Here is a 24,233-nt window from a genome sequence, read left to right on the forward strand (position 1 = left end):
TCCAATCATTACCCCCTATGTCTTCACAGTTTTCCAATCTTTCACTGCAGTTCTTTTTCTATTATACCTGCTTTTATGTCCTACAGCACAAATTGAAATTCTTTCACTTCACTGACTCAGTTCTTTGCAGAAATACAGATGTTTCTTATTCAGACAAGAATTAAAAAGAAGCGAATATTACTTGGTTCACAAGAATTTAAAAGATACTTTGGTCTCATGATGCAGCCTAAGAATTGCATGGTATTAGTGCTCCATCCTAAATTCTGCTGCCAAGTTATAGACTATTATTTTTCAACTCATTCTTGAGTTCTTTGGCACTAACTTCGTATTAATTATGTGGACAGAGTTGTCCTTTAGTCACGTATTACTTTTAAGGTATAGTTCTCTTGTTAACTGCAAGACACTTACGAGTGTTACATCTTTTTCCTTTCCATCCTGAAGGACAAGAGCAAAAGTTTGGTCCTACGCACCTTCCCCCATTCATGCACCTTGGCTCGCAGACACCTTAAAATCAAAACCATCTGCTGGTTAATACATTTAACTGATTACAGAATAATCTATTGGTTACTTTTGGATCCTGGAAGGATTTTAACACTGCCTTACTTTTTTCACATCTTCTGCCTGTATACCCCTCAGGACAAGAACAGACGTTATTTCTCATGCAATGACCACCGTTCTTACAAGGTGGGCTGCAGACAGCTGAAAGATACAAACAGGAGGGAAAGGCTGTCGTCTGCATTTTGTTTGACTTAGCAATACACTTCTAGGAAATAACAGCGCAACACTAAAATTCTGACTACTTATAAAGATATTCAGCACTATCAGGCCCATCTCATAAAAATTATATTAATATGAATTGGTGCCTATGTCAATAGTAAACACAAAATCAGATAATAACAGGTCAAGTTTGGTAATTGTATATGTACATGAGTAACCAGAGTACATAATACACAATGGAACTGGTTGAACATTGCTCAAAAATTGAGTGGAAGACAAGGCAAATTTTGAGCCTCCCTTCTCTTTGGACATTCACTGAACCAACCAGAAAATATAGATGAATAATCTAATCTCTGCTTTGAACCACTTCTCAGGTATGTCACTTGATTGCAAATTTTGTGTTAAGACAACTATGTTTTCTCACAGATTTCCTCATAATGGCAGCTAAGAGGGGAGAGGGAATTAAAAAAGGATTACCATTCTGACACTGGGCACCAAAGAATCCATGTGGACAGAGGCAAACATCTGGCTTAGTGCAGGAACCACCATTGAGACACACGGGGTCACACATTGCTGCAGAAACAGGGTCAGGAACAGTGGGAAGCATGACATCCAAATAAAGTCTATAAAATACACGCTTCTGTTGCAAGGACAGGAATTAAACACCTAAGATGAGTACAAGTAACACCATTCACATAAAATCTTTACCCAGAATTTTAGGATCAGTATTAGACTTTCTAGAGGTGCTGCCGGCAGAAAACTAACACACAAAGACATTGCTGCTGTCTGAGCCACGCGGTTCCAAGTTTCAAACTATGGGAGGTCCTACAGATGCTCCCTGAGGAATACGGAAGCTGTAGGAGTATTACCTGTACTGCATGTAGGTCCGTACCACCCAGGTTTACACTGGCAGATATCTGGAGTAAGACATTCACCACCATTTTCACAGTGCCTGTTGCAAACCACTTCCATCCAAGAAGTTAGGCAAAAACAAAGGCGGTGGGCGGGGAAAAGAAAGAAAGAAAGAGATATGTTACAAACTACACTTGATTCATTTTTCAGCTCCTTCTCGGATATTAACACTGGAAATAACACACAATTCCACTAATTGAAGATGGATTCCTGAATAGATTAATCCAGTCTCAAAGCCATAAAAAGCCAGCACCAGAATAAAAAGGTAAATAAATGTCCTTCCATGCAATTATCCATGGTCTGATATATAGTCAGTGTTAAAAATCTAGAAAATTAGAAGTAAATTCTTTAAAAAGAAATTAAATAAAAAAATTCAAAACTAAGAGACATGATGGATTTGACAGACTCCAAGAAAACTCACACACATCCTCCATCATTTCAGCAAGTGCAGCTGCATGCTTAGAGTGACATGGCACTACCAAAGACATTAAAATATCATGGCTGTGGAAAACCACGAATCACTTCTTCAGGACAACACCTCATTTATCTCATTTTCTGTAGTACAGCTTAACAAAGAGAAGCTTCTTTTTTTTGGTCACAATTAAAACTAGAAAAAATTGAAACTGAAGAATCTTGGGATTTGGGAAGTAGCTGAACAAAGGACTTTCTCAATTGGGGTTAAAAATGCAGTGGCACATTCAGGTGAATTATATATAAACAGCATGTCTAAATTTGGACTCTCTGAATAATAAAAATTACCAGTATGAAATCTACCCAAAATTTGGAGCTGCCAAATTGCAGCATGTAGAATTCAATATGCAAAAGACAATTTATGTGAGACTAACTACAATTTTTCAGCAATGATCACAGCAAATTTTCCAGTCTTCTTGACAGGTGAAAAAAAGAAAAGACTCCATAATGTTATTCTGAATTCAGTTTTCCTGTATCCCAGCTTTTTTGAACCACCATTCCCTGATACCAACTTCTGAATGTACCCCAGCATCTAACCAATTTAAGATGGTAAAAGTTAAAAAGCTGTAAGGACATATTAAACATCTATGTTTGTTCTGAAGACAATATCATATGTGCAACATATTCAATGGTTCCACATTCATAAATAATAAATAATGCACTATTTGCATTTTTTATAGTACATAATGTTTTCAAAGTTACATGCAAATACTATCTAACTAATGTTGGAAAGGTGCAAGTATGGGACCCTTCCAAACGCCACAGGTATTATGTCGATTGCCAGCATTAGACAGAGTGCATGAAGAATTTAAACCACAATTTGTTTTCTTGCTCCTGAAGAACAAACGAAGTGTTGTTTGTTCATCCCTTACGCTTTTTTGCTTACTCGTATCACATCTTGGTCCCACAAAACCATATGGACAGGTGCAGAGATTTCTGGCCAAGCACGTGCCTCCATTTTGACAGGGTGGTTTACAATGTGCTGCAGATAGAGAATTATGTTGTTCAATCTAAAAAGATGCATGAATTGGTTATGCTCTAGAAAAAGGGAAATGTTAGTAACTGACAGTGAGCAAAGAACTAGAAATAAAATAAGAAGACATATACAGTGCCTTTTGACAGGAATAAGTAACAAGAACTATTTAATGCCAACAGGGTACACAGAGTCCCAACAGTGGTGGACTCCCTGAAGAAATCTGAGACAACTTCCAGGTGGGACTTCCCACTTTTTGAGAGTGTTTAGCTTAGAGGCATCTACATTCACTGGTGAATTCCTCTACTTATTGGGAAAGCTAAATTTCGGAATATCCAATTACAAGCAACATTTACAGTGTATATAAAAAAAGTATGGTATATAGCTATACTCACAGAGTTACTCAAAGAATTCTATTAAAGTAAAATTAACACATCTTTTTGCTGTCATGGAAGTTATTTACAGCATCCTTTAGGTATTTATGGATTAAAAAATTAAAAATACTCCATTTACCTTCCTCACAAGCAGAGCCACTATATCCTGGTAGACATTCACAGACATTGGGCTTAATGCACTTCCCATGGTTTTTGCAATCAGGTCTGCACAGAGCTGTGCAAAAAAATTAACTGTGAATCTTCAAATCATTAATCTGTGGATATGAGTTACCACAGGCCAAATCAAAGTGCCATACTCACCAGCCTGACAGTTATAACCAGTATAACCAGGCTTGCACTTGCAAATATTAGGTGCCACACACTCCATGTTTTTGCCACAGATTTGTCTACATCTTGCTGAAAGGCGATAAAGAAACCAAAGAAAGGAATAAGGAAAATGAAAGTGGCATTTCAGCACAACTGTCTTGTCTAACATAATGAACAGATCTATTAGGTCCCTTCCCATAAGAGGGGAGCCTGAGACACATCACAAAAGTATTTTTAAGTGCATCCATACAACTAAAAGCCTGTAGGCTATGCCAACATTAATAATGAAAATGAGAAAATTCAATACTTTATGCATTTCACTGATGACGAAGTTATAAAGATGTCAAAAGATTCTTTTCTGCAAAGCATTTAGTGCAGTTATCTGTAATACCTCTGCAAGTGAAGCCATCTCCATAATAACCATAAGGACAACGACCGCACTTGACACCTCCATCCCAACGTGGCTCACAAGGTACGCCAGGAAAACAGGGTAAATCAGTACAGGTTACTGCTTTAGGAATCACTATTTCACTCAATTCTTCAGGAAGCATTTTTGGAGGGGCAGTGACTTCAACAAGACCAAAAGGTAAAGGACTCGCCTTATGCTTGACTAACAGTTGCTGAACTCTGTGAGCATTTCCACCTTTGAGTACTTTGCTTGGAAAAGCAAGCCCTTTGCTTATATCTGTTGTCCTGCTAGAAGAAGTCTTCCTGCTGATCTCAAAATAGCTGTAGGCCTCAACTTGTGCCCTTATTTTCTCCTCAGGTGATGCAACATGGCTCTGTGAAGATGCAGGCATCACAGCATGTACTGAAGAACTTTCTTCCATGTTAGCAAGGTAACCATTGATGGTGCTGAGAGCAGGAACAGTGTTTCCAATAACAGCAGGTTGTACAGAAGCACTTCTCTGAGAATGAAGTGACTTCCATGCAGTGATGGTTTTTACTGTGGAAGATGATGGAGTGCTGCTACTGACCACTTCCGTAGAAATAAATCTCTCAGGTACATCTGCAGTACTGGAAATATAGCTCAAGATGTTTAAATCCTTCTCAAACGATGATCGTTGAAAGCCTACAGCATGTTAGAAAGAAGGGGGGGGAAGTACAGGAATATTATGAGACTTTTTTTTCCCTTCTGAGGGTGGGGAATGTCTTCTGAACAGAAAAACATACAGCCCACTCATTTTGCTTCATGAAGTCTCTCCATGTGCTACATTAGCAAGTATGTATGCAGTAGAACTAACTGGCAGAACTGGACAAGATCAAGGTATTCTGGCTATGTCTTTTCCTGCTCTCACCATGCCTTTTCTTGGCTGGAAGATAAGGAGAAAGCACCATATATATGAGGCAGACAGCAGAGATTTTTCCATACTGGGTCAATAAACAGCTTTACCGTCAGAGCAAATGAACAGCTCTATATACTCCTTCCAAGTAGATAACTGAAACAGAGTTTAAAGAAAAAATGCTGCTTATGGTTCACCAGTGTGTCTGAGCACTAATAATAAGCCCAGAGTCTGTAAGCAGATATTCAATCATGTACCTACTTATACATATTGATGCACCATGGACAGTATTTTAGGTGAATCATCCACCACCCTGGTAGCAAAAGTACTATCATGTTTTGCTCTCCAAACTTTTTCTAAACTTCCTTAAAGTTTCTCTATGGGTTTTATTAGTGGGATGTTTTATAAATAACAGATACTGAGTCAGCCTCCTTGTGGAAAAGAGTGCCAAGTGAAGGAAATATTCTTCATATTCTGCCCAGGAAAAGCAGGTGGTCTGGTGTATTGTGGCACTGTAATCCTGGCATGGCAGAATGCTGCATTTGGGGCTTTTAGCATTATGGGACAGAGGAGGAATGAAACTGGAGGAAATTATCCAACCTAACTTAAGCTCAGTCCCTAACCCCATTTACTACAGTACTAGAGAATGGTCTACAAAAGGTTAAACTTTACTAAATCATATCACCCAGTGCTGTCTCCTACTGTGGAAAAGCAAACGATTTTGCAGCTGATGAAGAATTATTCAGCACTGGCAGCAGAGTAAAAGAGTTTTCTTCCTTCCCCACTAACAACTCAGAGATAAAGGCACAAGACACATGAGAATTTCCTGCAAAGAAAGCCTCAGCAGGCACAGAGCTGGAAATGCCAGCAGCAGCATTTACCAAGTTCTGAAATTAAGACATTCGCTTGCTATATCCTTCACCTTTCCTTTGAGTTAAAGTAGGAAAATGTCATTCGACATAATGCCACAAACTTTCGCTTATCTCATATAACAGATGTCCCTATCCCCATGTTGCCTATTTTATGTCAGTGGTTAGTCACAAAAACAAAAGGCAACAGTAAGAGTGTCATACATCACATTGTCAATAAAATTACTTGACTGACCTAAGGGATTTGTTGATATTGACATTTCAGACTCATTTTTCAGATCAGAATACACCACCAGTACTAAATTAAATTGAGTCAAACTGAAAAATTAAAGTGAATAACATAAAACCGACTAGAACCTTTATTTGCCAGCTATATTCTTATCAGTATGTGAATCAGAAATTCCATTTTCTTCATGAAAAAATCACCTTTATTCCCTCCAATTTCTCTTGTGGAATCCTTTCTTTCAACATTAGTGTTTTCAAAGCTTTCTAAAAACAAAAGATGTGAAGGCACATTAGTAGTTACTTTTGCTTCAGCTGCAAATAAATGACAAACAGAGTTAAAGTTTTAGTAAATAAAAATAACTCAAAATTCAGAAAGTGGAAAGAGTAAAAATTGTTTCTTAAAAGTTTTCTTCAGAATATTTTAAAATGCAAGTTATTCAGTAATTGCATTCTAAATAAATGTTTGGGCACTGTATTTGGCAAGTGCCTTGATTTGGGTAAATAGTTAAGCAATGTTAAGCTATGCTAAGCAATCAAATAGAAAAATATTTTAGCAGTAATTGCTCATATTATGAAAATAATGCAGAAAAAAAATACATTTCATTGTATCCTACTTTGATGTAAAAGAATTGGGTATTTTGTATATATTTTTTCTAGTCACCTGAAAAAGTGTTTTACAACTATGTGACTGAGTGCAGTCTGATGTTGTCATCAACTGCGATTTTGTCCCAGCCACCAACAGTCAGAGACACAGTCCTGTTTTGCTCACTATTGAAAAGAGTTCTAAATTTCTGTTAGAAACATGAAGCACAACCAAAGGGATTTTATCTGAAGGACAATAAAATAACAGCATTCTTCTGTAAAACAAATAATTTTACCGTAACATGACTTCCCATCTCCTTGCAGATTATCTGGGCACGGACCACAATAGTAAGAACCAAAAGTATTGAAGCAAAATACTCCAGGGAAGCAAGGACTGGATATGCATTCATCTACATCATCTTGACAATTTTTACCTGCATTGAAATACAGATTTGCTTTTATAATATTGTGTCACTAGACTTTGACAGCGTGTTTATAAAAGATAAAAGCAGAATATGATTCTAATATATGCAGGTGCTGAAATATAAAAAGGGCATCTACCAGTTGCAACACAGTACTTCAGTATATCTAATAAGCACAGCTGACTAGGTTTGCTATTCACATTCTTTCATCTTATATCAGTATCTTGCTTATTATGGAATATGGAGAAGATAGGCTGTGGGAACTACATGTTTGTCTGCAGGCACAGGAGGAATCACGCTGTAACAAAACTCATCACTTTGCTGAGTTCACCTCTGTGGAGGAAAACAATGGAAATTTGCTCTCATAAAATAAACAACCATTGTATTCATGCAAGAAAAATCTTGAAGTAGATCCTATATCACAAGACCATAAAATTTCTTCATACTCTAACCTATTTACAGTAAAAAATAAACCCCCCCCCAAACAATGTAGACATAAAATTCAAAACCCCTATTTATCACTAAATGTGATAATGAAGTATCAATTTACCTTGAAGTTCAGGTGGACATTCACAGTAATAGCTGTTTATTCCATCCACACATCTGCCAATACCACACTGGTTAAGTTTACAGTCATCAGTATTCACTTGACAGAGATCACCTTCAAATCCAGCCACACACACACAAAGATATCTTCCACTTCCAGGTGGGAAATTAATGTTTGTCACACATGAGCCATTATTTAGGCAATCACACGATTTTACACTGACCTACAAGACATGCCCAATAAGACAATTTTCTTTTTTTAATGAACTAGCAATGAGTCTTGTAATTAGATAGTTTAAACATCTTATTGGTGGGTGTCATTTTACTGTGATATTCATTACCTCTATTTCTACCTTAGTCTTTGCATTGCAGTCATCTGTCAAAGAAAATGTTAATTTATGGAGATTCATTGACACAGCTTTCCACAAAAGGAGACCTGATGGGGAGAGACTGGCACCTTCTGGACCAGAATCCAATGTGAAATGAATAGCAGAGCCCTCTGGATCTGAAGCCAAAAACTGATATACAAAATCTTCTCCATAAAAAGTCTGTAGCATACCCCAAAAATTTTCAAGCACTGGAGGCTGGTTGTCTGTAACAAAGCAGATATTTCCCTCTTTTAAGCAAAAGTGGCAATATACTTATAAAAATTAAAAGGAGCATATCTTTCTATTATAGAAGTCACATGTAATTATTTCTCTTACATTCTAATGTAATTTGAATGGCATGGGAAAAACACTAGGTATTTTCATTAAAACTGTAACAACATAACCAAGAAATTACTTATACTGTACAAGAGCTTGTAAAGATGCAGTGCATCTAGGTATAGAAAGAACTCAGAATTCATCAAATTTAACCACTGTATTTTAACTATGCAGAGACAGTTTGCAGATGAAGTACAGGAAGCTGTAAAAAAGAGGCAATTGCTGTTTCCATTAACAAATGAACAGACATTGTTAAGCAATACTTGAGAACGGGCTGCAGTGACTATCTTGGCAAAACTGAAATGAGGTGATGGAATAGGTTATTCACTCATTGTTCCTAGGAATGATTTCAACCACACAACAAACTACTGGTAAGTCTTAGTCTACTTAAGATGCCTGCACTGTTGAGCTTTAACCTATTTGGCAGGAATAACTAGATTTCTAGAGACACCAGGTGAAAACAAATAAATAAAACCCCAGGACCAGGACAAGATCTGTGAAAGAGAGAAGCAGATGCCCTGGGGAGACTTTAAGTTTTGAAGCTGGGACATAGGAAGCTGATTAAGATTACTAAGTTTTGGGTTACAGTGAAGTGACTGCTCCATGCAGGAACCCACCCACTGTGGCAGAAACCACGAAGGCAGAAGAAGCTGAAATCTGTGTCTCAGCAGTGTGATTCTGACACCCTGTTCCTAATGTCATCCACTCTGGAGAAAAGGTTGTGCTCCTTGGCTTTAGGGAATTGCTTCTTCCATTTCCGACTTTGGCAATATTGAATTCCAGTCCACGGCTGTAAATGGAAATCCTTTGACTCCCTGACTGCTGTGTAAGTTTAATTTCACTCATTTAATTCAGGTTTCATTCTTCTGGAATAGGTATAGCTACCTTGGCTTTCAGTATAAGTTTGGACTAGGAAAAGATTCAGCGAGACAGGCACCAGAAGTCCTATTCATACAGGACCCTTCCCAATCCAGGCAGAGTCTTGCCAGCACATTCACCCATGAAAACATGGATGAAATGCTTGTATTTAGAATCACAGAATCAATGTGGATTATGCCCAAATATTAAGTGGCTAATAAATATGACATGCCATTTAATTCAGTTTCTGTTCCCCTCTTGTTTGGTACCAGAATAATCTGCTGGAAAATATCTTTAATTCCTAAATGTCGAGGACAAACATTTGTGGATGTAGCTGTGCCAAATATCAAATCAGTTCAGTCAATTAGGCCAAGAGTGGTAGATTTTCATTAGTTATTTGTAAAGCCTACTGGGGCGAAGGGAAGAGGAAGCCCAATTTCTACATGTATGGTCTGGAAAACAAAATATCATTATCAAAAATTAGGAGAAACATCAGATGAAAACCCAAGATCAAATTACAAGCTAAAGTTGTGGGTACTAAGTTTTAAATGAAGAACTTAACTAGTTAAAACTTCACTATTATATATATGTAAAATCTGAGTATATTTGCAACTTCTTGCTTCTACAAAAAGCCAACAACAAAACAAAAACAAATCCCCAAAACTATTTAGAACTTACTTTCAACAACTGACCAAGTTAACTTTGATATGTCAGGTCTGCAGAGTAAACAAGGGCTGGTTGGATTTGTGTCACCTTCACCATAACAGAGTCCATCTATGTTGCATGTTTTCTCCTTTTAGAGAAATGACAATGTGATTCATTAATTTTTGGTTATCAAATAGTAAAACTGGATAAATTTGTAAAGTGTCAAATAATATCTAATCTATCTGCACTTCCACTAAACAAGTTGTTTTTAAAACTAAACAACTGACAGCATGTTTGGTTTTATTTGGTAATTATATGAAGTACTTTTGCTTCATCCCAGCTTCTATTTCTGTGCATGGAAACTCCCTGTTGGAAACCAGAACAGCGTACATCTGCTCATTTTTCTAGTGTTTTTTCCACCTGAAATGATGCGTACTTTCATAATAAATAGAGAGAATAATAAAATACATACCTTTAATGTACATAACCCAGATTCTTGTGGTTCACATGTCTGACAGGCTCCATCATACAATATCATTGTTTTAGAGTTGCTATAAATGAACCCATCATTAGAAATCTGCAAGATGTACAGTAAAAATGGATTAACCCATACAGGTATCAACATATCACCAGCATGGACTGCTAACGTGAGCTTCAACTCACTGATAGATACCTACATTTAGCTGTTTAAACTCTTAACAGTCATCAGAAATCTAATCAATGCTGCCAATAAGTCTGGACAGATATTTGACCAACCACATGTAGGTGTCTACTTTAGGGTAAATTGAAGAGCGTGTAGGCTCTATCGACCTCACACAGGGATTCATACAAGTAGACTGGGCTCAACTCAATTTTCTCATAAATGTGTCTAATGCAATTTGAAACGCTCCAGGGTAACTATGTGGCCTTTAACTTCTACTCTTGAAGAACACGTGCCTTTTCAGGTCCTAGGGTGAATCTTGGGGCCCCCTTGGAGGAGAACACTCTCAAATGGCACTCAACTCATAAGCTTAGGTGATGAAACTGAGCCAAGCCAGCTGAGTTCCACCTTTAGTACCATTTAAAAAAGGATAATATCTATGCAGTATATTTTAATCTCAGTAGGAATATCTGTAAATGAATACTTGAAATTTCTGCAAGTACCTTTATTTGCCACCTGGCAATGGGTTTATCATCAACCAGATCCATGACATCAGACTGCTGGCCATCATTTGGTAACTGGCAGTCGACAGTCCTGGCATTTTGGAAGGCAGCTGGCATAGATAGAGGTTCTCCAGGAATCCATTGTCTATCGCTATACTAAATGTTAAGACATAAAATCTGTTTTTCAGTGAAATACAGTATGTAAATATTTTTATCAGAGGAAAAAAAAAACAAACCCAAAACAAAAACCAACATGTATTGCATAGTTTGAACAAATCTGATGTCTCTGGATTAGAATACAGTGAGCAATATTAAATGCCATTATTTGCACACATAGATTTCTACATAAGCCTGCTCCCATGGAAGAAAAAGCAGAGAAGTCTTTCCTGCTGCATGGCCCTTTGGCACTGCACTGCCAAGGACAAGCAGTTCTTCCAGCTGGAGAGTAATGGGAGGGTTAAGCAGTGGGTGATCCTCTAACAGCACTGATCTGATGTGTAAGTGCCTCTATCCCTCCATCTCTGCTCCCACGAGAGAACAAGCTTTAGTTGAAAGAACAGATGATGTTTTTGGCAGGGCTCAGGTATCATTCCGGGTGCTGGGGGAATACTGGCAGTTAGCCATTAAGCCCTTGCACAAACCAAGAGATTACACCCTTAACCCTGAAGATGTTTCTTCTGAACTGCAGTGAGTACAAGTCATCCAAGGATCTATACTGAGAGTTCAAGGTAACAGAATAGGTATGATTGATAATATTATTTGACTGGAGTATTGATGTGGAAGCAGGGATAAGCATACTGAAAATACAGTTAGATGGAAGTACGAATTCAGACAAAGAATCAAGAGAGCAGCAAGATCAAAATAATTTTAAGCTTGACTAGGTTTTAATGGGCTGGCACATTTTTTCAGTTACTGAAGACAGTTGAGATATTTAATCAATCCCAATCCTGACATGGGGAGTCATCTGCTGATAAAGGCCTTGCATTTTATTTTCGTTTTGTCTTTTACAAACAGAAAAATAAAAGAAAAATAAAACTTTTTCAGAAAAGACATATGAGCTACTTTTGTTCCAACCAACCATTTTGTTTTTCTTTTATCCTATACTCCGTTAAGGAATTCACAGCAAGGGCGAGTACAAGTGTAACAGCTAAGTACTTCTAAATATGTAATTTTGAGTGCATTTAGTACTGTAACCTTTGAAACGTGATGCAGTCTATTTCTCCATAAACCTTTTGTTACTAGCTGGAGGCAAGTTCAGATAATTTTTTCAGAAACAGATTAACCTTTCAAAAATCAATTAAAAAACTTTCAGATCTACTATTTTCTGGGTTGGTAGGTTCATCAAAAAACTTATTTCTGCAATTCAGCGTAAGAAAGAAGGAACTACAACTGTGTTTCTGCTTTTGTGAGGTTAAAACACACTCTCATCCTTCACAAAAATCTCAGTAAGTTCTGGGTCTGTGTAATTATTCCAAGCTTCCTTGGCCACGTCCTACACAAACCGCTATCAAAAGCTGTGCAGTAATCATCCATCTGTGAGGTACTTCAATATAGAATTCTCTGAAACACTTCTTCTAGCATCAAGCACAAGACCTACATCCTCCTTAACATGGTCCATGGACAATGGACTTGATTTAACCTTTCAGAAATTAAAATAAAAAATATAAGAAATTCAGTGTGTATTAGCTCTAAATTCTTCCAAAATGCCTCTCCTATGAAATTTTGATCATTTAAGTTTAATCCTAAAATACGTGGAGTTCTATACTGTTGCAAGTCCATTGACATTTGTGCATAAAGTCACTATTACTCCAGCCTGAAAATTAAACAAAGAAAGAAAAGAAAACAAAACAAAAACCAAAAAAACAAAAAACAAAAAACAAAAAAAACCCAAAACAAAACAAAAAACAAAAAAAATCAACCCAAACATCCTTTATTTGGTATTTTCAAGGAAAAAATTCTCGGCTTCCTCCTCAGCTACAGGTAATAGCACTAGCGTTCATTTTCTAACCTGGCTCTTGTTAGAGAGAAGACCATCAATAAAGGTGATTAAATAGGAAGTTTTTGCAGTTGGGAGCCAACTACATCACCACAAATAGTGTTATATCAGAATAGCTTGCCATGAATTAAAACTGAGACATTTCAAACTGTGATAAGCGAACTCCCAATAATTGTCTTACTGTGAGCTTGGTCTAAAAGTCCCTTAACCTAATGGAGTGTAAAGTTACTCTCAACTTTATCATTTCAAGCCAACTTGCAGATGAGCAGACACATGTTGTGCTCAAGACAAATCTATAGCCAGCACTGCTTAATCTGTCAAAATCATTTCAGCATCTGCTGGAACTAGCTGAGGCAAACTTTTGTCTCGAGAACAAAATTTTCGCATTGAATGGTTCCCCTTTCACCAACTCTCCCCAGCATCATCACATCGGTGAAACCCAGTTTTACTTTGAAGCTTTTTTTTATTCTCATGCTTAATGTGATATAAAAACTTGTAATTGCGAACTGTTTATTCCAGGCTAACACTTGTAAGCTGCTGGTAAATTTGCCTTGAGCGAATTCTAGATCTGAGTAACAACAGTCTCTCTGTACAGTGCAACATTTTTAATCTCCTGTTCAAATCTGGGGTATAGAGCTGACACATATCATTAAATAGCTGTGGTATTCTACCCCAGGGAAATGGACAACACATCAAAAATGCCCTTCTCTTTTCATAACAGATTTATTATGTTTATAAAAGGGCTATTTCCAGCATTAGATTTGAGACAAAAATCCAATAATGTCTTTAACCTTGCTGTCCTTTTTCAAAGAAGTGGTACTTCAGTCCCTCTCCATAAGCACTTAAAAACCCGAACAACTGTGTACTAGTCGTTACTAATAGGACTGCCCTTGCCCTTTTCTGATGGATAGCTGCCATATGCTGTTATCTCCCTCTCGGCTGCTAAACATTCCCATTGTTTTGTATTTCTCTTATCATGGAGGAAATGGCAATCTTGCAAAGACTTGAGTGTCTGCTGCAAAGTGCTGACTGCTTTTGCTTTTACCTTCTACTAAAGCATCGGGTTGTGCCCACATCAATGAATAATATGTTACACATTTTCTCCCTCATTCTCCAAGAAGTTTAAAATGCAATTGTTACTATTCAGGGAGGCCTACCTGTAGTTTGATAATTTCACATTTCAGACTCAATGACTCCCTGAAGCCATGTCCAAAAGCTCTCACCGATGTGCAGTCATACTGCCGAATATCGCACAGCCCAGCATTCTCCAGCTCTGTAATTTCTGGAGCCTGGACTTCAAAGAGAAGAGATTAAACAATGAATGTCAGTATATTAACTCATTCATATGCATTTACATTAAGCAATATGTATATTTCTCTATCCAGCTACGAAAATTATATAAACAATGAAATCTGGACCTATCTGAAGAAAGTCATAAAGAGAAACATTTTTTATTGTTAAAATGAATCTTAATTTTAAAGCTAAGCTTCTGTCTTCTCTTGGAACTTGAGTATTATGAAGAAGAGAAAATATTCATGTGATACCAAACACTTTTGAATATGTGTTTTGCTTTCTCATCTTGCAGAATAAAATCTAAATGAAACTCAGGCTCTAGTAACAGAAATTGGAGAGGTTACAGTTATGCAATAATTTATAATGGGATTTTTTTTGTTTAATGACTAAACAAAAACATCTCAGGCAGAAGCTATTTCAGCAAATAAACTGGCTAAGATTAGAATGCTCAGAAATAGTTTTTATGAGCAAAACCAGTTTATTTGACTTCAAGAGGAATAAAATATTTCATCATTCTCTTATCTCTTTCTCTATTTGCTTTTAAATAGGTCGCTAAAAGAAAAGCACCATTGTGAAAAAAATATTAACAGGTTTTGTTTCAAAAGGGTTTTGACTTTTGCAGTACTTTTCTTATTTTTCCACGATACCTGCTTACTGAATTTCTAGTTAATGTCTTATTTAGTGAAAACAAAACAAAACCAACCTGCTCAGCTCTCTTTGTTATACTTTTTTCTTCACCATCAATTCTGCTCCCACCACATCTAACAGTTAGCTTACAGAGATGTAACATCACCAGAGAGAAAAACATCCCACTTACAGCAAATAAACAGGACCACATACACCATAAAAAATTAGGGAATGGTTGGATGTGGCAGATCTTCCTTGGAGAAGACAGCATGTGGAAACATTGCTAATTTCTTGGGGCAATACTCTGGATTGCAAACTCACTGAGTGGTAAATTTTTTAAATCTGACACACTAGAAACTAAGCCCATGTTTTGCCCTTCAGAAACAAGAAGGCTGAATAGAAAACAATTATGGCTGTATTAAAATGGAACTTGCTGTGTAATGAACAGAGCCACTGTAGGGAACCCTTGGCATACAAAAGCAGGAGAGAAAGGCAGTAAAATAAATGCATGTTGCACAAACACTGAGAGCATTATTAAGTATCATCATTTTTCTACCCCACTTACCAGACAGTATGCTGCAGTCATATGAGCTGTAGCCTTGAAAACATGCACAGCCCCATTCTGTACATTCCCCATTACCACTGCAGAGACCAGGACATTTTAATGCAGTAAGTAGGCTCTCAACTGACTCTTCAAGTTCCTGTTGGTTGTAATTTATTTCTTCTAAAACTCTTTTCTCACATTCATTCTCTAGAAGAGCTAAGGAAGCTTCTGCCCAACTGAGGTCATCTTTCAGCAGCAAATCTTTAACACACATATCGATTGCATCCTCTATTCGCCGGCCAAGAAGGCCACCACAAGATCTTCCTATACTGGAATTAGCTATTGCCTGCTGGCATAGTAACAAAGCGCTAGACGCCATGAGGCCAGAGGGTGTGGGCCAAGAAGGAAGAAACTTCTTGTCTGTGTCAGTGGCATAGTCCTCTGGGAAAAAATAACTATATCCCTCTAAGTCTGTTTGGCTAAGACTTTGGAATAGAAATACTGGATGGTACTCATAATAGTTTTGGCGCTTCCCCCTGTTTGTAACAGGTTGACTTTTGTCAAGATGACTACTGTAACGGTGAGAATTTCTTCTAATGCCCAAGCTTGAAGTTCCTTCTCTTTCTAGACCAGTATTTCCCACTGAGGTTGCAGAGACACGTGTATTTACTAGTGATATTTTGTGAAGTTTGGTTTGATTATCCTCTCTCTGCAGAAGCGTAGATGAATCCATTTCATGTGCAGACGAACGTTTCTTTAAGCTTCTGACAAGATCAATGGGACCAAGATACTCAGCAGTGACATCCAGTCCTGGTATCAAAGAAAGAAATCTACCATTTTCACTTTCTTTACAAGACGGAGAAAATTCTGACTGAGAAACTGTCTCTAGTTTATTCACTGATGGATATAGTCCAGCGTCTTCAAGTGCGCAGTCACAAAAGACCATTTTTCTAGAAGATGTTAAAGAAGCAGGTGTCTTGTCAAACAAGCTGTCTCCTGGTGAAATTCTAGAGAAGAAAGAAAAAGATGAAACTGTATCATCTGAACTGTTTTCATTGTTTGAGTAAAACAGTGATGTTTGGTTGGCTTTTTGTTGTTTCATATTTCTACAACATAGATCACAGAATTTGCAGCATACAGCTATATTTAAAGACCAGTTAAATCATAAAACTATCGGAGTAACTTGTAATAGAAGAATTAAGAATGGATATTTTCTTTATACCTTGATGCTTTGTCCAAAATCCACTCAAACTAATCTTACCTCTACTACTTAAATACCAATTTGGCACTTCAGTTTCAACTTTCAATTCATTATGGAATGTAACGATGGCATTCTAGCATTAACTTAAAGACTTAGATTTTTTTTTTTTTTTTTTGACAGGTTTTTAAGAATATGAAGGAAAGGTTGAATCAAAAAATGATGACATTTGATGGAAACAGAAGTATTTTGTTACCTCCATTCCTTAATAAAAGAAAAAGGAACATTAGCATGGTTTGGGATTTCCACCCCACTTGTGGTGTGATAGTCATTCTCTGCACTTCCATCAAAGGTGCCACAGAGTCCCACTGTGTGTCTGTAATCTGAACTGGGCGCCCTCAGTGTTATGCTCATTCCCCATTCACTCACATCAGCACGAACGAAAGCTCCAGAAGAAAACAAAACCTAAAACGAGATTGATGATGTCATCATGAGAAACATTTTTATTTTACCTAATAAAACCAGGTATGTTTGCTGCCAAGGAACAATTGGAAAACGCCAGGCACATGAAGACATCTCATCAAATTCTTGATCTAGCTATTCTGGATCTAACAGATTTAATTTTCTTCTTCTTGTGAAGCCCTGTAAATAAAACCCCTATATATCTCAACCCTAGCAGGTAGCTAGGCGGTGCACTATAGGTCCATAAACTTCTTCCATCATTAGCAGGTATACTGTAGAAGGTCAGTGACTGCAAAACCAGAGAATCAAGGATCAGCTGGCCTGCTCACTCTTCACATGTTAACAAATGGAAAGGGATGATTCTAATAATATGGATAGACCCTTTGTCAGCACCTTTCTCAACTTTCTTTTCAGCTACATGATTACCTGTATTAGTAGCTTAATATAGAATCGCTTTCTACCTGTAAAGCTGATTCTAAATGTTTGACATAGCTCAGAATAGTCTCAAATATTTACTATTTAATTTTAGGCAACTTTACAATATCTTGAAAGAAATACTAGAAGCCTCGAGAACAAAATCCACTGCAAGCTTAAATACTGTTTATAGTATTAATTTGCTGTAGAAAATCCGAGTAAGTCACTTAATTTTTCTGGTTCCTAATATCCTTTTAATTTCTCTGTTGCTTAATATCATCTTAGTATTTCATATCTGAAGTCTTCAGATTAAGTGCTTCAGATAAAATTTAAATATTTAAAATAGTCTTACAGCAATAGCCAAACCCAAGTTGTAAAGTATATCTGTTTTTACGGCTTGCCTTCCAGACCAACAGTGACTAAAGAGCAGTTGAGGGCTTAATTTTAACATTCTGCTTCATTTGAAGTTCAGTGGAGTCGTACAGCAATTCTATCTACAAAAGAAAAGCTACAGGAAATTATAAAAGTAAATGTGAATGTTTTAACTGAGGGCCACATTCTCTAGAAAGACCATTTACACTTCTAATTCTGTGGATGTCATTTGGCATACTTAATTATCTGCATGCACAGCCTTCCTAGGTGACACTGGCATGAGTGAAACAGAGCAAACAGAGATACCATTCTGGAACATCAGGGCTTCTAAACAAACACATATTGCATCTGAAAACTGCCCTTTCCTCACAAGGGTTGTATTCTGTGGTTGACAACATGGTTCCAGAAAGGTGTGCATGTTAACACATCCTAGCTTTTGAGGACATCATCTTTCACTTACAAGCAAAAAACACTCGCCAAAGGACTACGATTGTAAAATAAACATTATGCTATTGTTTAATTGCAGAAAATAAAATATGTTTTAATTCTGAAGCTGGTGTGAATTGGTAAAAATAACTGTAGAGATAACCACTACATCCACAAGCAATTATTTACTACTTACTGTTACTTTTCTTCCTAGGTAGGATTCAGTGATTCTAACATTGCTTCCTGTTGTGTCTCTATTTATTACAGATAAGTGTGGCTGTGTCTCATGTAGCTGACCACTGCACATGTCAAATGCAATTATATCACTTCCTTCTTTGGCAACAAAGCCACAGTTACAGGATGCTGGGTAGTGAAGACTTCCGCAGTCCCACTGGCGAACATGAACTTCAAAATCTCGAGAAGTACTCTTGTAGAGAACAAATGTTCCTGTTTTAAAATTGTCATAGAGCCTGGAATCAAAAGAATAGCATGCAATATCAGTCTGGTTATAAAATAATGGTATAACATGTCAGCAACTTCATCTTAAAACAGACTTCTAATATTTGGTTTGTTCCGAACAAACACTATTATAACTTCCTCTGTACAGCTCTAAATCAAAAAAATTAAACTTGTTTACAGCAGAAAAATAAGGACTAAAAGAACGATCATGAGCAGAGTATATGTAGAGAATGGTTGCGAATGGAAACACAACCAGGAAGCCACTGCCATTCTGTTTGGGGTTTTTTTTTAACAGTCCTTATGACAGGGAACTGGAGGGTACTTCTCAACCTTTGTGTTTCCACAGCTGCACACCTATGAAGCAAGAGCAGTGAGATGCACAGCAGTGTGTATGGGGTGGGGGGCAGCTGCTGAAAACTGTGTAAATACCCTTGACAAGATGATTTAGAAAGTCACATAAAAAGGTCTGCTTTATTAAAGACGGAGATGGGGAATGCTTATTCCAAAAGATTTGAAAATTATTTAAGATGAAAACCATAGGTAGAAACCCTTAAATAATGACTTCCTTTTTTTTTCCTTAGGGTTAGCCACCTGTTCCCTGAAGCAAGGTTAAAATAGCCAATTTAATGATTCAGTGGTGAGAGGGAGGGGGAGGAAATAAAGAAAAGAATACCAACCTTTGCTACAAGTTAACAGCCTCTTGGCTATAAATGGCATTTGACAGTTAATTGCAGCATGGTGATTTGCTTTGTGTATAATGGACCAGCAGAAAAACTGCAGATGGCTACCCTACTGGGACTGCATAGGATTACTCGTGATTCAATAAGGACAGTTCGTTTTCTATATGGTGCCACAATTTGTAAAATAAAGTAGCAACAGATTTCATCCTTAAAAAGAAAGTTCTTTCCCCTCAGCTCAGCATCATGCTTCCAGCTGGACCACATCACAGTAAATCATAAGAAAGCTTGATCACAACACACCAATGGTTAAAATGCTCAGTCAGGCCATCCCTAGAATTTCCACTGAAGGAGGAACCACAAGATCAGGATAATAATAACAAAGTCACTGGGGTTATTACGAGTCACAACACTAGCAGAGAAGCAATTACAGCTTGTTTTTTCCTTCTGTTATGAAGTTCACAGAAGAATGGGGTTGTGGGCTGAACATCCTTATTTTGAGGCCACATATCCTCCTCTTCACCCTGCCACTTGAAGAAATATATTCTCTGCTCAGCAGAAGTACGTAAGTCCCAAGTGTGGAACCTGTGTTTGTTTTGACACCTTCCATGAATTAGAAACACTTTGAAAGACAGAAGCATACCAAAAACATGCCACCTGTGGCCAAGGAAGCTGTCTTCGCTTTGTGAATGTTAGTGATGTGCAAGTAACAGCAGTGAATAGGTTGCTTTCAGTGCCATTAATGAACTCGGCACAATGTTACACAGACAGACAGCAGATAACTTCTAGTAACTCGATCCTTGCAAGGATTCAGATACTGACATCCAGCAATAGGAAAACTATGCTGTAGACCGGAAGCACCTTTGCATTAAAACACTTTTGTCTAATCAATCATCTTACCATTGTTCATATTTAAGAACATTTCTATATCTTTCATAGTAAGCAGACTGTACAGCAACCACTCCTCTCTTAGCATACTCCTCTAAATAGTCCGTTTGCTTCACTCTGTTGCCACAAACCCAAAACTTGCATTTAGACATACAAATATTTCAAACATCATCATAACTGGCATAACTATCCTTATTGTCCAAGAAAGAATGTAAAATAGAGAGTGCAGTTGTGGAAAACTACAGTTAACTTGAATCACCAGCACAGATTGTAAATAAAAAAGTAAATAGATAGATAAATACACCAACCCCCCAAAAACCACCTACAAAAAATCCCAACACACTTAAAATTAAGAGCAGCAATCCAGTGATTACCTTCCATCAAATGTAATTATATGAGGGTCAGTAAACGAGTAGCAGTAGGCAGTGGGTAGATCCTTTACTGTAATCTTCAAAACAAAGAAGCACATAGTGAGCCATGTCAGATTAGGAAACAGACAGACTCAGGCATTTATCTTATGCTACTAGTTTACACTCTAATAGATATATTATACTTTTAATCAATCTGAGCGGTTGTATCAATATTAAAATGTAAAAAATAATAATAATTCAAATGAAAATGCAGCAATTCAATGAAAACAAAACAATGGAAAATTGACCACTTTTAGAAATCTTGATGTGAGTCAGCAAGTCATAACTGGAATAGAAGCATCATTAACATCAGCCACATTTCTGGGCAGTTTACAGAGCTTAACATGAAGATTTTCAACCTGTGTGCTTTCTGGAACATAGCCATTCCACAGGAAATTCTCACTGGATATAGGTTCGACTGCAATTCTGGTAATTCTGTCTCCATCCTGCATAAAGTCTGTCACAGCAGTGAAATAAATTACAGCTTGACTACAGATTCCGTTATTGCAGGGTTTCTGGAGAAGATCCGCATGACAAGAAGAAAGAGCCAAGTTTAAACCTAACTGCTCTTTACCTGTTTTAATAAAAACACATCATTAGTGAGTTTTCTGCTAAATAAGTCACATTTTGTATACTACTGTTAATCTAGATACTAACTTATTTACAAATATTTTAATAAATTAAAATAATGATGTATTTTTCTTGCATTTGGTCATGCAAAACCCTCTCTCTCCATCTTCATACACACCCAAGAAAATGGTTTTGAATTTTACATTTTGCTAGACAAATGGAAATCATGATAGGCTTGCTAATGTGACATAAAAACAGTTGTCTGCATAGGCAAGGCTCCTCCTGGGGTTCACAGGTCTTGGGCTTGAGAAAGTACCATAGAAAATGGTAATAATAGTAAAAAATGAGGACTTAATGACTGCATATACAATATTTGCAACACAATAGGTCAACGAAATGAACTGAATTATAAATTCTGCAAGCATTTGGGCATTCTGTCCATTTCAGTTAAAGAATGTGTCTGATATTCACAGCTGCCAAAAACACCCGCTAACAAGTAATGGGTTATGGACCCATTCTTCCACACTTTTAGCAGCAGTATACACAGCCTGTGAATATTTTGTTTTAACATTTTAGAAAGTATTTACAATGTAACAGCTTCTCCAAAGAATGAAACCAGCAGGAATATTTAGAAAAACACATTAAAGATACAAAATGCAAGAAAAATCAGGATAATACTTACCTTCATCAACAGTATGTAATGTTAATGAGATTTTGCAGTTACTTTCAAGCTGGCTAAACTCAGGACAAGGAATAGGAATGCTACTTTCTATTGCCAGTCTGTATTCCTTCCCATTTTCTGCTATATCATAAGTTTCTGGATGTATCTAGCACAAAAGAAATTGTACTTAAAATGCAAGCTTTGTGAGTAAACTACAGCACTGCTTACTAGCCAGCCAGCAATACAGTATAAAAACTTATAGAAATGGAATGGCATGGTGTGTGGCCTGCTCCACTTCATAAGGCCTATTTAGATGGTCTGAAGCACAGCGGCATACTGGGGAGAAGATGAGGACACATTATACACAATACAATAGTATTGAAGAGGTGGCAATAAGGGGCATGGATAAGGAAAAGGCAAGAGTAAAGGCTAGCTAGGAAGGTAAGGAATTAGCAAACCACATTAACATCACAGAAACGTATTCTCTGGTTAACTTCTGGAAGCTAAAATACAAACAGATGTATTGTCTGGGAGGAAGGGAAGGGAAAGCTACCTCTAGGCAACAATGTCCCAAAAGAATGTGGAAGCACCATATTTCTCTTGGGGGTCCTCTCCATAAACCTACAAAACAGCTCACTATAGATGCATAATCAAAAATGCAACCAGAGATCAGTAACAGAGGCCTAAAACTGAGTGTTGTACATCGGGTCTCATCCTGAACACAGCCTCACAGGACAACAAAAGTAATGCATTCACACATTGCAGTGTACACTGCAGATTCACACTTACATGAGAGAAATCTGGGCCATGATCCTGTAGGAACATAAGCTCAGGCTTAACTTTATGAAGGGCAAATCCTTAAGTCAACAGGTCTATACCCAACATATAATGACATGCGATATATTTTTCTGGGATTTGGGTCTCATTCCTAGCCAGCAAATGGGTCCCTATAGCTATATCCACAGCAGGAATTTAAGTGTGTTTGGAGCTTGGCCTCTGACTAAGTGGCATGGCACAGCTTATGTCCCAGTTTCCATCTCCAAGCCCAGACCAGGTTGGCCTCACCTCTCCCTTACCCCCATGCCCAGCTGGGCAGGTGCCCTGGCCTGGGCTGTCCTGTGAACCATGTGCTGGGACAGCCTGTTGGCATAATGCAAATCATGCCAGAAAAAGCAGGAGCAGTTAAACATAACGGACAACAGTGTGCCAGGGCTCAGATTTAAGCCATGAACCTCCTAGTTTACAAACAGAGCATCAAAGCTGACTCTTGCTGCTGGAAATTAAGGCTTTCACTCTGCGTGTGAGCTGCCGATTCAGCCTTACTGCACCTTGAGGAGCAGAGAAACAACTTTGACTCCTCTGCTTTTTGAGAAATTTAGGTTCACTACAGCCAACAACGTGTGCTATTAATTCACAATTAATACATACTGAGTGCCTTCTACTGAGAGGACTGACTGCTGTACCAATACTCAGATTCCTATTAAGATAAAGTAAAACATTTTCTTTCCGAGTTACCTTAATGCCAGCAAAAAATTCCTTGCTCTCAACTGAAGAACTTTGTATATCTGGCTTCTCCATGAAAAAAGCAGAACTGCTACAGTAAACCTGTAAGGTAAAACCAGCATAAAAGACTACATTTTTGGGATGAAGTGGTCTTTCCTTTTGCATGTCACTGAGCTAACACTGTCAGCCAACTATTCAAAAAGTCTCCAAAGGATTTTTGAGGATTAGCAATTGCTATTGTTGTCCATAAGCCATACAAGCAGCCTGGCTTTGGCTTGAACATACATGTACATGCACACCACCATGTGCTTTTTTCTGTTATCATTTGCCCAAGAAAAATTAACCTGTATTTTGGTATATACAGGTAGAAAGTTTATTGATTTTCCAATGCTTAAACTTCTCAAGCCTAAGTCTTGATTCTGCTATCACAGAAGGTAATATAGGTACTCCCAAGGTTTTTGATGGCGGAGATAAAACCATTTAAATTCAACACTAGAGACAAGACCATCAAGCAGCAGTGCATTATTGATGCAGAGAAAAGAAATCTATCGAACGAATCAACAACACAGCTTCACACAACCTCTGCCTCTTACAGCCTCTCACTTAGGTGCAGTTGCATGCAAAATCCTCTTCATTTATAGTATCAAAGAAAATTACAGTACAGGATGAAGATGATGCAACT

The 24,233-nt window shown here is 37.5% G+C and overlaps 1 protein-coding gene across 1 annotated transcript in view; it reads right to left on the reverse strand.

Annotated features, from left to right (window-relative positions):
- The window catches only part of VWDE (von Willebrand factor D and EGF domains), a 40,754-nt gene that overhangs the window by 4,970 nt on the left and 11,551 nt on the right, over positions 1–24,233 (reverse strand). Inside the window, exons 6-28 of the mRNA XM_030491468.1 lie at positions 23,564–23,653; positions 22,070–22,214; positions 21,177–21,391; positions 20,782–20,855; positions 18,580–18,853; positions 16,966–17,174; positions 15,533–16,518; positions 14,205–14,341; positions 11,052–11,207; positions 10,381–10,485; positions 9,942–10,056; positions 8,043–8,293; positions 7,706–7,925; positions 7,030–7,167; positions 6,353–6,415; positions 4,166–4,846; positions 3,769–3,864; positions 3,587–3,682; positions 2,987–3,082; positions 1,587–1,682; positions 1,195–1,290; positions 604–699; positions 409–504 (exon numbers count right to left, since the gene is read on the reverse strand). Of these exons, the coding sequence (XP_030347328.1) occupies positions 409–504; positions 604–699; positions 1,195–1,290; positions 1,587–1,682; positions 2,987–3,082; positions 3,587–3,682; positions 3,769–3,864; positions 4,166–4,846; positions 6,353–6,415; positions 7,030–7,167; positions 7,706–7,925; positions 8,043–8,293; positions 9,942–10,056; positions 10,381–10,485; positions 11,052–11,207; positions 14,205–14,341; positions 15,533–16,518; positions 16,966–17,174; positions 18,580–18,853; positions 20,782–20,855; positions 21,177–21,391; positions 22,070–22,214; positions 23,564–23,653 (4,531 nt within the window). The remainder of the gene's footprint in view (positions 1–408; positions 505–603; positions 700–1,194; positions 1,291–1,586; positions 1,683–2,986; positions 3,083–3,586; positions 3,683–3,768; positions 3,865–4,165; positions 4,847–6,352; positions 6,416–7,029; positions 7,168–7,705; positions 7,926–8,042; positions 8,294–9,941; positions 10,057–10,380; positions 10,486–11,051; positions 11,208–14,204; positions 14,342–15,532; positions 16,519–16,965; positions 17,175–18,579; positions 18,854–20,781; positions 20,856–21,176; positions 21,392–22,069; positions 22,215–23,563; positions 23,654–24,233) is intronic.

Source organism: Strigops habroptila, chromosome 1 (genome assembly GCF_004027225.2).
Source record: "Strigops habroptila isolate Jane chromosome 1, bStrHab1.2.pri, whole genome shotgun sequence".
Lineage (NCBI taxonomy): Eukaryota > Metazoa > Chordata > Aves > Psittaciformes > Psittacidae > Strigops > Strigops habroptila.